At 35.7% G+C, this 15447-nt stretch overlaps 1 protein-coding gene across 8 annotated transcripts in view; it reads right to left on the bottom strand.

Annotated features, from left to right (window-relative positions):
• Rbp6 (RNA-binding protein 6) overlaps positions 1 to 15447 on the bottom strand; it is a 598400-nt gene that overhangs the window by 31616 nt on the left and 551337 nt on the right. For all 8 annotated transcript variants that reach the window (XM_085663103.1, XM_035875510.2, XM_035875511.2 and 5 more), the window contains 4 exons: positions 14703 to 14785; positions 13904 to 13988; positions 7283 to 7315; positions 6252 to 6335 (listed from right to left, as the gene is read on the bottom strand). In XM_085663103.1, the coding sequence (XP_085519229.1) occupies positions 6252 to 6335; positions 7283 to 7315; positions 13904 to 13988; positions 14703 to 14785 (285 nt within the window). The remainder of the gene's footprint in view (positions 1 to 6251; positions 6336 to 7282; positions 7316 to 13903; positions 13989 to 14702; positions 14786 to 15447) is intronic.

Here is a 15447-nt window from a genome sequence, read left to right on the forward strand (position 1 = left end):
TCCTATCCAAAGAGAACAAAATTACTTCCATTATGGAATAAAGTAGAAAATATTTAAATTATATTCAGGTAAGAAAAAAATTTTGTCGAAAGAATTATTAAAATTTACACATTTTCGAGTTAGCCTACATTTGAAGAGGAATAAAAACAACGAAGAAAGTGATGAATAATTCGAATGTGGATATAATCAAGAAAAACGAGAGATTACGAGTGGAGAGAGATCACGAGTGTTAGTAAAAAGAAAGAGAGAGAAAGAGAATGAATCAAGACTAGCTCGGGAGCAACGAAGAGGTACAATAACCCTTGGCACCCTTTATTCTACCCCATTTCTTCCTCCTTTCTTCCCTCTTTTTCTATTTTTCTTTCAGACCACCATTCCATGGTAACGGAAACCGACGATTTATTGCGTGGCGCAACGAGCGCACACGGTAACACGTTACGGTAATGACTATGAAATACGATGGTGCACTTCTTTTACCAAAGTTCCTACCACCGGCCCTTTTCGGGGTTGCAACCACCCATCGAGTTCTTTTATGCTTCGAATCATCCCCACAAGACTCATCGTCCTTCATCTTTTCTGATAAGCGACCACATCGTTTCTCGTTTTGAGTTCTTAATGCGGTTGCGTTGTAAAAGCCGAAGTTGAAATTTCTCCGTTTCGTTCGAACGTATTTCTAGTTCTTTTATTCAAAATATATATAGTACAAAGCGGTTTTGTAAAAACATGAGCATCGAAAGTTGGGAAACAGCGCCGCGAGCCGACGTCGACCGATTAATTTCTCGATTCACGCAAGAACGTGCCGATTGTTTTGCCCGACAGGCTTTTCAATTTGCAAAGAGAACGAGAATAAATATCGGCACGCTCGGACTGTCTCAAACAAAATAGAAGGTTTCGATTGGTTAGGCTAGTTCTTCGTAAAACGTTTTATATCGATTGCAATTCGAACTTTTCCCTTTCTCTCTCTCTCTCTCTCTCTCTCTCTCTCTCTCTCTCTATCTCTTTGTTTTGTTCCTTTCCTTTTTTTAGCTTCTTTTTTATTAGCACGAGAGACATGTCGAACATGATAGTTTTCGGTTCGATTTAGCCCGCGTGAATTCGATCGCATATAGAGAGAGGCAATAAATTTTAACGCGTTCTATAAACACGCAGAAATAAACGTTCGTCGTTGGACATTGGACGCGTAACGATGATACGAGAAGACACATTCGAGCGAATAGGTAATTTCACGACCATTGTCACGCTCTACGAATTGTACAAATTTGTTTTCTTAGAAAAGATCGATTATATTTAATTTCTTGTTTCTTGAATATCGAGAAAGAATAAAAAGAGCTGGTATGAAAAATAAAGAAAATCAGAGAAGAACAGGGAACTTTACTAGTATATGTATACTATGTGAGCGAGTTCATCGAATCGATGGCAAGGAAAAAAAATGAAGAGATCCTTCCGAATCCTCGCTCAGAACCTGGCACTATCCAAAGGGGCATCAAATTATATCGTTTTGAAATCCTTATTTGGGAATAGATAGGGAGAGAGTCGTTATCAGAATTATCTTCTGAAGACGTCGTCGTCGTTGTAGTCGTTACTGTGTTTATTCAAGCAGCATTATTCCGACACAAGAGGTATATGGAAACGTTGCGTCTCGTCAGTTGTCGCAAAAGAACGTGACTGGGATGAATACTTTTCTATCGTCTCAGGAAGATAGATTCGTTACGATTTCAGTGTTTTGCAAGACACTACTCGTACCGCATAAAGGAAAATAAGATAGTATCATACTCCCTCTTTCTATTCCGATTGTACTCTTCATACAACCGACATTCGCGTTTAATCAAAAGTCACGCGACTGTCTACGTATCCTCGTACGTTATATCCTTGTCTTTCTCCCTCGATATTACTTTTTTCTTCCTAGCCAGTCTAGTCTCATTTTTTAATGGTTCTACGCCGTTCTCGAATTCGTTTGAGGGTTTTACAACATTCCGGAAGCTCATTGCTCGGCAATGATTCTGTACTCTGCGGAGTAGCCGTGTAGTGACGTATCTCCGGCTGCTATGGGTGGTAGTCCCAAGGCACCTGAAAGTACCACCAACTCCCTAAGTCCCTAGTTTCCAACTTTTTATTGCTTTTCGTGCGATTGTTTCGTTTTATTATTTTGCATTTTATTTTATTTTTTCCTCTTCGTTCAAAAAAATCTCTACGTGCAGCTTCAAGGGTAAGTAAATTTGCCATTGCTTTCTTTTATATTTCCTTTGTCACACTATGTTAAAGTCTAGTCTAAGCTCGGTAGCCATTGGACGAAGCCAGTTGAATTGTGCCGGAGAAACTCTAAGTTTTGTTGCTCTCTTGATTTCAAGTTCCTCCGAGCTTTAAAAGCACATTGTTATGACGAAGATATCTATACGCGATACACAAAGAACGTCTCGCTAGACGAATGTTTTTCGGACGTTTGAGAATATACATGGACGAGTTCGAAGGGATTAGTTATCTAAAGAGCGATCAATCGTCGCGAACAGAATCCTTCTACGGCCATGCCTCGTGAACCATATGCAGCAAGATATTGAATTTGGCAACGTAATTTCGTTATTGCCTTAAAGTTGAATTATTAAAATAAGTTAAATAAAGTGTAGCCCAGAAAAGAAAATCGATTGGAAAAGAATCCTCGATGTATAAAAGTATACACATGAACGTGAAATAACGTTAAGTTCTTATTTGTGTGGAATGCTGGATAAAAGAGTCGGAGGGAGACGGAAGAGGTTTTCGAGGAAGAACAAACGTCCGAAAAACATTGTGCATTATTTATGAGTTTTTCTCCCACCCTATTTCGCGCTTCGAAGATTGTCAATGCACGATCGAAGCACTCGGAGGAACTATAGGCAGACGAGCTTGTCGTGTTTGGAAAACATCGGCATTGTCGAAGTTGCCGAAATGAAATCCTTGCTTAAAATAAACAACTCCCGACTTAGCAAGACACGATGAATTTGAATCAAGTAATACTTCAATAATGAAACAAAGAACGCAAAGATATCGTATTTTCATTTTTCTCGGATAAAACTCGTGTGAAAAATTTCTAGATATATACAAAAAATGACTATGATGGCACATCGACCGCAGTTTATCCGGCACAGTCGTTGTTACTTGTTATTACTTTTTTTATGGCATGTTCAAAATACAGGGAGCGATAGTTACACGTTGTTCAGCTTGGAAGAAGTATGGGGTATGAAGTCTCAAAGGCAACCAAACTTTCTATAACTCGCCTTCTCGACAAATTCACGCGTAGAACAAAGGAAGATACTGGTAAGTGAAACGAAAAAGAAGGATGGGAAGAGAAAAATAAAGAAAAAGAAACGAATAAGAAGAAAAAAGAGAGATAAAAATAGAGAGATAGAGATAGAGAGATAGATAGAGAGAGAGAGAAAGAGAGAGAGAGAGAGAGAGAGAGAGAGAAATACAGAAAAGGAACAAACGAAATTGGTCAGACGTTGAAGGAAAAGAAAATAAAGATGTGCACAGTAGATGGAAAAGGCAACGGTAGCGTAGCGCATAGAAAAAAAAAGTTACCAGGTTGGTGGATTGGAAGAAGCTTCAATGATATTAACGTTCGAGGAGCCAACCACGTACATATTTTTATTATTTTATTCTTCTTTTATTTTTCCCGAAAAGCTCGCATTTATAGAAAGTATCTGACGTAATCCAAATTCTACCAAAAAGAAATACATACGCACAATGAACTTCGATTTGTCGAGCTTCTAGTTATTGAAATGTTCATAAATAATATCATGAAAGAAAAAAAAAAAGAATGGAAAAAAACGATTGAATGTGTACATAGGAGAAAGGGGGATAAAATTGCGAATTTCCAGTAGGCACGCAGGGTCTTTCCCCTTGCGATAATTCGAAAGTTCCATAGCCAAGCCTTGACGAAGTCGATGATCGAATCGAAAAGGGGCCGATCGACGGCAATTTTAACGTCGAGTACAGTCGTAGTGACGATTCCATTTCAGGGCTCCTTGTGACGAGATGTTTCAGCATTTTCATTTCGAGTTTGAATCGAGGTCTCGAAGAGCACTTGACCCCGAAAAAAATCTGTCGACTAGCGCTCGCAATCAGCATACTTCGATTTTGATCGTCCCTGATATCGAGATAGAGACGTATACTTTTATCAAACATTTCCTATTAATCACCACGCGTGCACACACATCATGTGTGTGTGTGAGAAAGAGAGAGAAAAAACGCATCTTCCTCTCGCGTATCGTTGGCAATCGATACTCTTTCTCTCTCTTTATTGATCTCTTTCTCTCTCTCTCTCTCTCTTTCTTTCTCTCTCCTTCTTTCCCGCTCTTTCCCTATAACCTGCTCTCGTTAACTCCTACTGGATATTAACAATGTCATTTTACTCTATTCTGCGTCCACGTAATTAATTTTAAATTGTGATCGATCTCATTATCTGCCCCGAAACTCCAGCCTAACTTAAGCGAAATCAATTTCAGTAATACTTGTGAAACTTTCAACGACGGTCTGATAATTTTGACGTGGCTTTAAACTCATTATTGTACTAAAAATCAGTTTCCAAGCGTTGGTTCGTCCCTTTTTCGAGCACCAGAATAAAAATAAAAGTTTTTCGTTAGGAGCTACAATAGAACAAAATAGTTATATGCTTTTAAATGGGAGCGATCGGAGTATTCGTATTTGTTATTCGAAAATGAATTTATCGGATCTCGAATTACTTATGAAAATAATTACTTTCCCTAGAAGAATCATAACGTTTCCATGATACGAAATCCAACGTGTTTTTTATCTTCTACGTTCGGAAATTTTACGATCACGTCATTATCACGAAAGTCTATTAGGTCTGATAATTTTGTCGTTAATTTCGTTGTTACTCCAAGTTAGCAATTAGAATAATAAAACATTCATATTTTTATAAACTAGCTTTTAAAAAGTGATCTCGAACTGTCTCCTCGCACGTTCATCGATTATTATCAACGCATTATATAATTCCTAGTGATTTGTACACATTCCTATTTGTTTCTGGGTATCGTCATCATAAACAAGATACTTCCATGTAAAAACAGTGCATCGTCGTAATATCGTAGGATTTGGTACCGACCCTGTAACATGTAACATCTTTTCACGAGGAAGTCCAACCCAAAACGACGTTGTTATAATCATTTCATTCATTTTTAAACAACAACAACGATTTCACTCCTAATCTATCGCGTCCAGAATCTAATTAAACGAATTGATATTGGACGACATATATTGGTGATTTCATACTGTGCTTCTCTCTCTTTCTTCTTTACCGAGAGAAACCTTGGTTCTTATATTTTTCATTTTCATTTTTATTAGCTAAAACCAGAATAAAATGTTTTCGCGATATCACGGGTCATTGAACCTCGATTTGTTTTTCTTTTTTCAATCTCAGAATAGGATATCGTCGAAAAGCTAAAACGATTTTTAAACGATGAAGATACTTGTCAAGAGCTTCAACCATCCTTCTCGTAAATCTCTATATACTCTATATCTCGAGGGCTTGGTTGCGTCTGGTAAGATCTATTTCCAACGATCTTTTGCTTTCAGAGTACGAAAAAGAGGAGTAAAAGATACTAGCGAGCTAGCAGGTTGCTTCGAAAATATCAGCGAGCACTTTCATAAGTACACACATTGATGTACATTTTTCTTCGCATTCGTCGAAAAGTAGATAGGTTTCTTCGAGATTAAATAATGGGAAAGCGAGATAGATAGATAGATAAGATAGATAGATAGATAGATAGATAGATAGATAGATAGATAGATAAGATAGATAGATATATAGATAGGTAGATAGATAAATACATAGGTAGATAGATAAATAGATAGATAGATAGATAGATAGATAGATAGAGAGAGAGAGAGAGAGAGAGAGAGAGAAAGAGAGAAAGAGAGAGAGAGAGAGAGAGAGAGAGATAGAGAGAAACAATGTTCGTACTTGGCCCTAGATTCACGTACAAGGCTCCCGGCACGATGGGTATGGGTGATGACGATAGCACGGTTAGTTTGTGGCGATGGATTAGTGTGCGCATAGCTCGAGTCATTATTAAATAAATTAGTTCACAGAGGCATGGCGTTGTAGAGGTCCAAATTGGGATGATAAAAGAGTGGCGTGGGGGTAGGCGGATTGTGGTGTGGTGCGGGCTGCGCCTGTATGAGGTTCAAGTTCAGGTTCAGGGGCGCGATGTGAGTCGCATTATGGTGGTTAAGGTGGTTAAGGCTAAGGTGGTTACCTGTCGGGTAAGGTAGTCCGAAACTAGGGTACCCAGAATAGCCGCGGCTTGCCGCGTATGCCGCGTACGCCGCTGCTGAGAAACCTGTGAACAGAAAAATCAATTTTTCTTAAACTTATATCCTTTTCTCCTACTTGCCTAAAGTTTCTTTATCTCGCCTCTCGAAGAGACTTGGCAAAGAGGTCACATTAAAAGCGTTCTCCATCCTTCTACCTTTCTATAAGAGTTTATGCTCTATTGTTTACGATGTATAATAAAAAATGTATATTTCAAATACGTCTGTAACAATATTGCCATTCACATTATCAAAGACGTTTTAATGAAAATGTAGGTCAGATCGATGAACATTGATTTATTATTTGATCGTTCCATTACAATGCTTAACGCGCGCACCAAATAGGTACCTATATTAATAACATTTTTTTTCCTTTTACGATTCTACTACGATTCGATGGTTACGTACGCAATCATTCAATCATCGTGAATGGATATCGACGTATGCATGCAAATGGAAAGCGTCCACCTAGTTGAAACGTGATACCCGATATATATCCAGTAGATATTGAAACATGCATGGAGTGTCATCGTCGTTCATCCACATTTTACTGACGTTTACGATGTATTCTTCTCTTTATCATATTCAAAGTGTCTGATACGAAGACCTACCCGATAGCCATATAATATCTATTCGTCTACTTTTTGTATCGAATATCTGTACATATACTGCATTACTAAACATCTTGAGGAAGTTACAATATCTATATAAGGCACATATTTTCCGAATTTAGAATAAAGAGATATTTAATCGAATAGAATGTTTTAATACGTTAGAAATTTATTCAAATCATCAATACTTTTATCTAAAATATTCCAATTACATTATTTGTTATAAAATATAGGCATCAATTCAATATTTATAGACTACTTTGCAAAATGAATGAACGGCTATGATCGGTAAATTTAACGAACTTTATGATTAACTACCTACGAGCATAAAATTAATTAAATATTCTTTTATATTTTATACTCACCTTCTGGTATAGCTCCCACGGACCACATAAAATCTATAAGAGAAAACAAAGTCGATTATAATATTGGAACGAAATTATTAAGTGTATTTGATGTGTTTCATTTAGTCATTCTTTTCCCTTCGACTTGTTTTCAATTTTTTGAAAACGTCTCTTTGACTTAACGATCGAAATTTCTGCAACCACGTGGGAAAAAAAATATTGACTTGACCGAAATAAACGAGTTTAATGATATTCATCGAAAGTGGAAGTTCGTTTGATACGTATCATTCAATTCACTTCCATCTTACGTATTTTACGAGCATTCCATTGTCTATTCAATATTTTTCTCCGAGCAGGCAAAGGTATGCATAGACACTTAAAATATGTACATGGAGATAAGTCAAGTATTAAAGCGAAGCGTTGCAGAAATTCGTCGGAATAAATGGTTCGAGAATAACGGATGACTAGATTCATCAAACGATAAAAGTGGTTAGAAAAAAAAATTATGTGTGAAAAAGGATTAAAAGCTTTTCTAGGTTAGACAGTAGAGATAAGAAGAAAGAGATAAATCAGAAGAAAGAATAGAATAGAATAAGTGAAAGAATAGTGAAGAAGTAGAAGAAGAAAAAGAAAGGGGAAAGAGAAAATGCATCCATGAAATTTCATAATTTGATACTAATTCAAAGACCACACAACTAAGACTCTGGCTATGTATGTATGTATATCGCATTGTCTATATAGCGCGACTAAATTGTATAACAAGGTACTAGTAACTACGCGCGGCCGAGGTATTTTCAATCTACGACAAAATAAACCCTCCTATGATCTATGGTTATTGTAGCCTTTAAGGTATTAGTTAATCAGTTACCGTTAAGTAATATTTGCTAGGCTGACTATATAGCTTATTAGATATCGACTAAGGGTCGGCAATTGGTCAAGCATTTATGGCGGACAAACGGTCGAACCATCATTCGTTTTCTTAAATCCAAACGAATCATTTTTGTGAGTCGATCCTGTCAGCCACATGATGTGCGACTTATTGCCGACGCCACTACCACATTTATATTGACGATACAATATTTAAAAAAACACCGACCACAATACTACACTACTGATTTACTATTCTAGTGTTCATATCGATGTTGCTCTCACAATATACGCAGATGGAAAAGTATAAGAGCGTTTATTCTAGCCATAAAGATACACTGATACATATTAATAGTATTAGTGACTTTTTCCGTACCTAAAGTCTCTCTACCGGGCTGGTTTTGATTGCGTCAAGCGCTCAATATTTTTCTTTTTCTCTCGACATCGTCTTTTCTTTGACTCATTTTTTTCATTTTTTTTTTATATTTTTTTTAAATTAATCGAACAACAATAAGTTTAGCTTAAATTAGCTATTCGATCGTTACTCTCGCATTTATTTGATTACCACCGAAGTTTTTCAAATATTATATTATGTTATATTATATATATATTGATGTTTTAATATATTATATATATTTATTATATATATATAAATTATATATATAGGTATAATATTTATATTTATTAATTATAGATCTATATATATTAATTATATATATATATATTTATTTATATATAATATTGAAATATAAATTTATGCATACTATACATAAATATGTGCAATTCTTACATCGCAACGTATATATTTCTCAAGTAATATAGTATATGTACATATACGTGTACTTTCTCAGATGCAACAAAACGATTCCACATAGAGCAGACGTTTATGTACGATATTAACAGTACGATATTAATAGTCTCTCTCTCTTGCTCTCGCTTTCTCAAAGATTCGAAGTGCGAATAATACGCACTATGTTCGAGATTACCAGTGATCGATTAATTAACATTTGACATTTCTTCGTTGATAGCTTTTGTAGTAATATGGAATTCATCAAGTTTGTCTTGCATAGTCATAGACAACTTGAGATAGACCTGTCCAAACGGTTGTCTCGAGAAAGAAAATTTTGTATCAAAACGTCTGTGACAGAGGAAAAAACGCTTTGATCGATAGTGTCATGCTTCACCATTAATGCGAGGCACCACACCTCCTCCGTTGGACGTTTACGTTATATATTCAGGACAAAACCAAAATCCGGCCCAAAAAGCATTACAGAGTGAACAGAAATGAAACCGCATGTTAAAATCTGGTCTACTTACGAAACTGACAGTGTTGCGCCTCTCAGGCAAAGTACGTACTTTCTAGGACACACGTCTCACGCTTTATTATTAAGGTAAATGATGCTAAATAGTTTAGAACTGTTAATTACTGTGTAATGTGTATAATAGGGGGGGTTGAAAGAGATAAGATCAAATACAGGAAGAAGTTCGAGTAGGACAGGTGAGACAGTATGTAGCCGTGAAGCAAAAGTTTCGAGGATGTAAGGTACAGGTATGGAGATAAAGGATGTAAGAATTAAGAGTACAGGGTGTTGAGTCGGTAAAGGTCCAGGATATAGGTATAGACACGTATACGTAAGATATATATTTAGTGTGTATATCCTATAGAGAGGTATAATATTACTTGGCTATGTAACGTAGCTTGTTAAGTAGAGGTACAATGTAATAGGTTTCATTAAAGCCGCTGGCAATATGTATTCTCGGTGGAAGATGTACATACGTTTCTCATTTCTTGCTTTCCGTAATAATTGGTCCTTCTCGAACGGTGAACATCAAACGTGACTGAGATATTATACGAGCGTACGATAAGAGATAAGGAAACTCGTAAAAACAGTGTAAAGACATAACAACACAATTGTTCGACCTTATTTCCGTTCGAGATGGTTTGGTATGTACATACGATCAAGGTGTTTGCGTTTTGAGAAACGCTCGCAGACGAAGGATGCGTGATCTTCCACGAAGAAGTACCTAAAGTATATTCTAATCTAAAGATATTATAGTGGCTCCTGAAAAAAGCTAATAGTTCACTAGTAGTCTCAACGGTAGGAACGTATACATAGTATAATAATTCGCCAAAAAATTATTCGCTCTAACTATCCAACCTAGATCGCCTAGTTTCTCGATAATAAAACTAAGATCTGTAACAACACAAATGTTTACCTAGTTACCTAAATATGTATAGGTATATATATATATATATGTAGATAATATGTATATATAGATATAGAAGATATACTTCGATATGTATAACTGTAAGGTCTATTACAAAAAACTATAAGGTGTAATGCGACTCTCACAAAATATATCGATATTAATATCAAATACTATGGTGTTACCAAATAGGTAAATACAAAACAATATAATACGTATATAGTTTGCCGTTATCTAGAATGGATTTAAGTACGTATGTGTACAAGTATATATTTATACATATATATTTATGTGATCCATCCGCATATATGTGTATAAGTTTTACGTGATCCTTTTTGAAACAGACATATACCAGCGGATGGTTCAGACCCCGTGGCTTTTCTTCTCGAATTCTCGTACGTCGTAAGGAATACATCCTGGCTATTCCAGTTTTCTTTCTTTTTTTATTTTTTACTCTTTTTCTCTTTTTTAATATTATGAAATTTCATGAAGTTATTGCGAAAAATATTTTGAAAGGCGCGACGAATGATTATTATCGACCACCATTTGCCGAAGGCTATCAATGTGCTATTCGCCTTTCGCCATATCAATTTTTCGCGATAAAACACAACATTTTTAAAAAGCTTTTCGCCTTTTGAGTTGCCGATGTAACACACTGGCGTGCCGCTACCTGGGAATGTATATATTCGTTGAAAACGATCGTGGAGCGTCGGTCTCGACAGTGGGCGCCATCATTTCGAAAGCGATTAGTTTCTTTTTTCTGTTCTCGAAAATGTATAAGCCACTTCTTTATATAATTATCGACCTGCTCTCGACCATCATTCGATGCGCAACGCTAGGATCTAGTGTGAATTGACATTCGACGCTTTAAAGATACTTTCGCGAAAAGAAATTATCCTTTCTCTTCCGTTCTTTATTTTTTTTTTATTTTATAAGCAAAAAGAAAAAAGAAAAGAAAATGAACTAATTTCTAATGTACAAGCTGATAAACTTTGTTGATACGATTATCTTATCGTGAAGAATAAATTATAAATAAATAATGCGGTAAAAGGATTCTCAGTTTAAGATCTCACGGAAAATCATTTGCAAAGTTTAAAACGAATGCAAGGGTGTTACTTTGATTTCCGAAAAGTCATCGAATCAAATCAAGTTTGATTTTATTACGAAGTCAACGGAAAAGAAAGGAAATTCCCTTAGAGGGAATATGACTTTGGCCGCGTACTATCGAACGTTGTCTATCAAAACGAACTCTCATCTATTTCCTAGAAATTTGAACACTTTCATTTATTGTCCTACCTCTGAGTTACTAATCAACTACAAAATCACTACCAGTCTTTCGCGTTGTATTTGTTTCGTTGCTAACTAATTTATTCTTTGGCTACTTGAAAATGAGGCCCCATGGTTGATCATCAAGTTACGTCAAGTCGAAATCTACAAACTTTAGCTACGAGTTATCCTTCTTTTTTTATTAACTTTGCACTAAGATCACAGTTTTACCGAACTATATTTCTCGAACGGCTTCCGCGAGAATTTCCTGCCCCGATATATGAAACGAGGGGAGCGAACGATTGTTTTTTTCTAAACTACGATATTGCACTTTCCGATATGTCAATGATACCTAGCGCTACACTGATTCGTTCGAAGATGAATCGTGGATATACAATATATTAGTACTTTCGATAAATCTTCTCTTTGCTTGTGAAAACAAAGGCAACGATATTTAGGTGTGAGGAATGTATACGAAGTAACATAACAATAACGGACGTATCCGATTAATAAATAAAATGCATTTTAACTTCCGCAGTGGACTAAAATCCTATTCTATTAAAGATACGTACTTTGAACGTGAATAATGATCCATACGGAATAAATACGTATCATATATCTATGTGGTCATTAATAATACACAGAGGATCTCCCTTTGGTAAGAAAATCTTTCCTTTCCACCTAACTTTAGGTAGAAATGCCCTATCTATTATTCTATCTAATAGGAAAAAGTATAATTTTGTTGATTAAGAATGGACTAAATGATGTTAATTTGTAAGAAATTATTCATAATAAATTATTTACAACAAATCATTGAATATATACGTATGTATATGCATGTATACATACACACACACATGGATTAAGCGATGACAGTTATATGAAAATAATTAATATATAAAAACTATTTCTAAACAATTTTTTGTTATAAATTGTTATGTAATTATTGTTAACACAATAAAGAAATAAAAAAAATGGCTTTTATTCAAAAGCTTTACGACTTTCAGTTCCAAAAATAAGTAAAAGTGAATAAAAGTAAATGAAGGACTAATGCGTTGATTTAATGACGAAAATATTTTTTTAACTGAAGAATCGACACAGTGACATATAAATTTCTCGAGTCTATATAACTCAACTGATCATTGTAAATATTATTACGAACAAGTGTCTACTTACAAAAAATGAATAACAATATTTCGAAGGCGATATATTTGCAATGGAAAGTAATAGAAGATGGAACAAAATTTTTTGAATGTGCATTCTTTATTTATATATTTAAATACTATCTATATAATAAAATTGATTTCGTCAATAAAACGTTAACACGTATTCTTCTAAACATAGGTATATTAATGATTCAAACTAGAAAGAGACCCCCCCTTTTTCCATCGATAGATCCTTTTATGCGCTATCAATGACCACCATTCTCATAACATTTAGGTCACATACTGATTTTAACAAAAATGATTATATTATAGGTAAGGTTTTATAATACTACTAAATAATCAATGAAAAGTTTTAAATAACTTGATAAATAATAAAACCATAATTGCACGATAAGTATATCAAAAACTTGAAATATTTTCTAAACTTTTAAGTATAAAATAAAAGTATATAAACAGTAATGAAAGCTACATGTATTCTATGATGTTCCGTATGCAAAAAAATATGATCGATATAATAAATTTAGATTTGACTGATGAAAAAGAGAGAAAACCAAAAAGTATTAGAAAAATAATTATAGACACAGTCCACTGCGAGTGAGAGAACGCGACAAACGATCGAAAAAAAAATATATCGTCTTTGAATAACAGCAAGTTTACTGAGGCCGCGAAAGGGGCGTAAGAATTGTTGGTCATAGACCAATGGTTGGTATTGGATGGTATACGGCGCCCATGTCGAGGCCCTGCACGCCCAAAAGGTCGCTCATGGAATAAGTCAAAGTAGCCGCACGCGATGCGGCTGCTGCGGCAACTGGATGAGGCCTGTAGGAGGCAGCAGCGGCAGCGGCAGCCGCTGCGGCGAGTGCTCGCTTCACGTCGTAAACTGCCGCAGCAGTGGATGCGGCTGCGGCTGCGGCTGGTGTCGCAGCTCCAGCTGCGTATTGGTAGGTAGCGGGTGCGCTCGGTGCGGCGGTAGCGACAATCGGCGTCAGCAAGTGGTGGTGCGGGGTCCCAGCGGTAGCTGCCGCGGCAGCGTGTGCGGCTGCCGCGGCTGCTGTTGCCGCTGTACCCGTCGGGAGAGGATACGGCGCGTAACGATAGGTGGTGGGAGTGGGTGTCGCGACCATCACCAACTCACCGTATGCACCTCTGCCGGCCGCTCGGGTCTTCGCCAGGTTCGCCGGGAGCATCACTTCCTTCGGCTGTGCTTTCTTGCATTCCACCTTAAAAGTTCCATCCTCATTTAATCTTCTTTTCTCCTGTTATTTTCGTCGGCTCTACTGTTACTATTATTACTATTATACAGGTATTAATTATTACTGTAGATCAAGTAAGAATGTAACTCTGTAAAAATAAACTGAAACTATCTAGGAATAAATTCTTTTTTATGATTATTTATGTAGATATTTACTCGTATATAAATATATATATATATATATATATATATATATATATATATGGCACAGATGTAGATTTTAATATTTATGAAAATGAAACATTAAAACAATTTTTTTCATATCTTAATTAATCTTTGAATCGAAAAAGTTCCATTTCTACTTGAATATGGTACTTCTCGATCCGCCCAGGTGGCATCAATCATTCTCATTATCGTTCTAGAATCGGGACGAATAAATGAAAACGTCCATCAGAAAATCTACTATGATAGAGTATGTTTCTAGAAAGCTCTTATCGTCTTTGTTCACGTTTGATCTAATTCAGTTTATGCTCTTGTTCTTCTGCGTGAGCGTCAAATGCAAATAGAACCAGCGGGGTCCTTTTCGATTATACAAAAAATTAATTCCTTCCGAATATTTATCCGTTGACGAAAAAAGGAAAGTAAATACTGTTTAATGCCACGTGCGCAGGTATGTTGAATGAGAAAAAAAAGCTCTTTGACCAACGATGAACGAAGCTTTGTTGCCAGGCTGGCAACTCACCATTTTGTTGTTAATCTCGTGGAAATGAATCTCGCAGACTTTGTCGACCACATCCTCACTTTGAAATGTGACGAAGCCAAAGCCTGAAACAGAAAAATATAACCGATTAATAAAATTATTTATAACGGGAAAATGATAAAGTTACACGTTAAAAAATAAAACTTGTTAATCAACAATGGATATACATTAAAGTGTGATTGATTTGATAAAAAAAAATTCAAGTGATTACCCAGATAATTTATTTCGCTTGCATAGATGTATAAATAGAAAAAAAGAAATGTTCAGCAATAATCAGCCAAAAGTCGTAATTTAATTAAGTATCACTGGTTATTAAAAACTTTGCATTACTCTATGGATGATTTTAATCTCGGCTCCATTGTGATGTGCTTCTCTCACAGCTAGTAATTCAGACTCGAGTTATTTTCGAAGTGCGAGTTATAGAAATACAGTGTACGATGTGACTTAAAATAAGCAGAAGTTAATGTTTCCTTAACGAAGGAAACTTCAGCAAAAATTGTAGGCATCTTAACTTATGAAGGAATGGAGGAGATTCTGGATTCTTGTATAGCTTATAGGTTAGAGTACAATCTCTAAAATCTCCGACTCAGTCGACTACAATTAAAAAGAGTCAATCCCTTGAAAACTACGAAAAGGATAACAAATCCGAAAGATACTAGTATAGACGAAGAAAACATCGAAATAAAATTTGTTAAATTACTGCCTTTTAATATATACAATAAATCAG

The sequence above is a fragment of the Vespa mandarinia genome, chromosome 1 (assembly GCF_050613455.1).
Source record: "Vespa mandarinia isolate Hongniang chromosome 1, ASM5061345v1, whole genome shotgun sequence".
Lineage (NCBI taxonomy): Eukaryota > Metazoa > Arthropoda > Insecta > Hymenoptera > Vespidae > Vespa > Vespa mandarinia.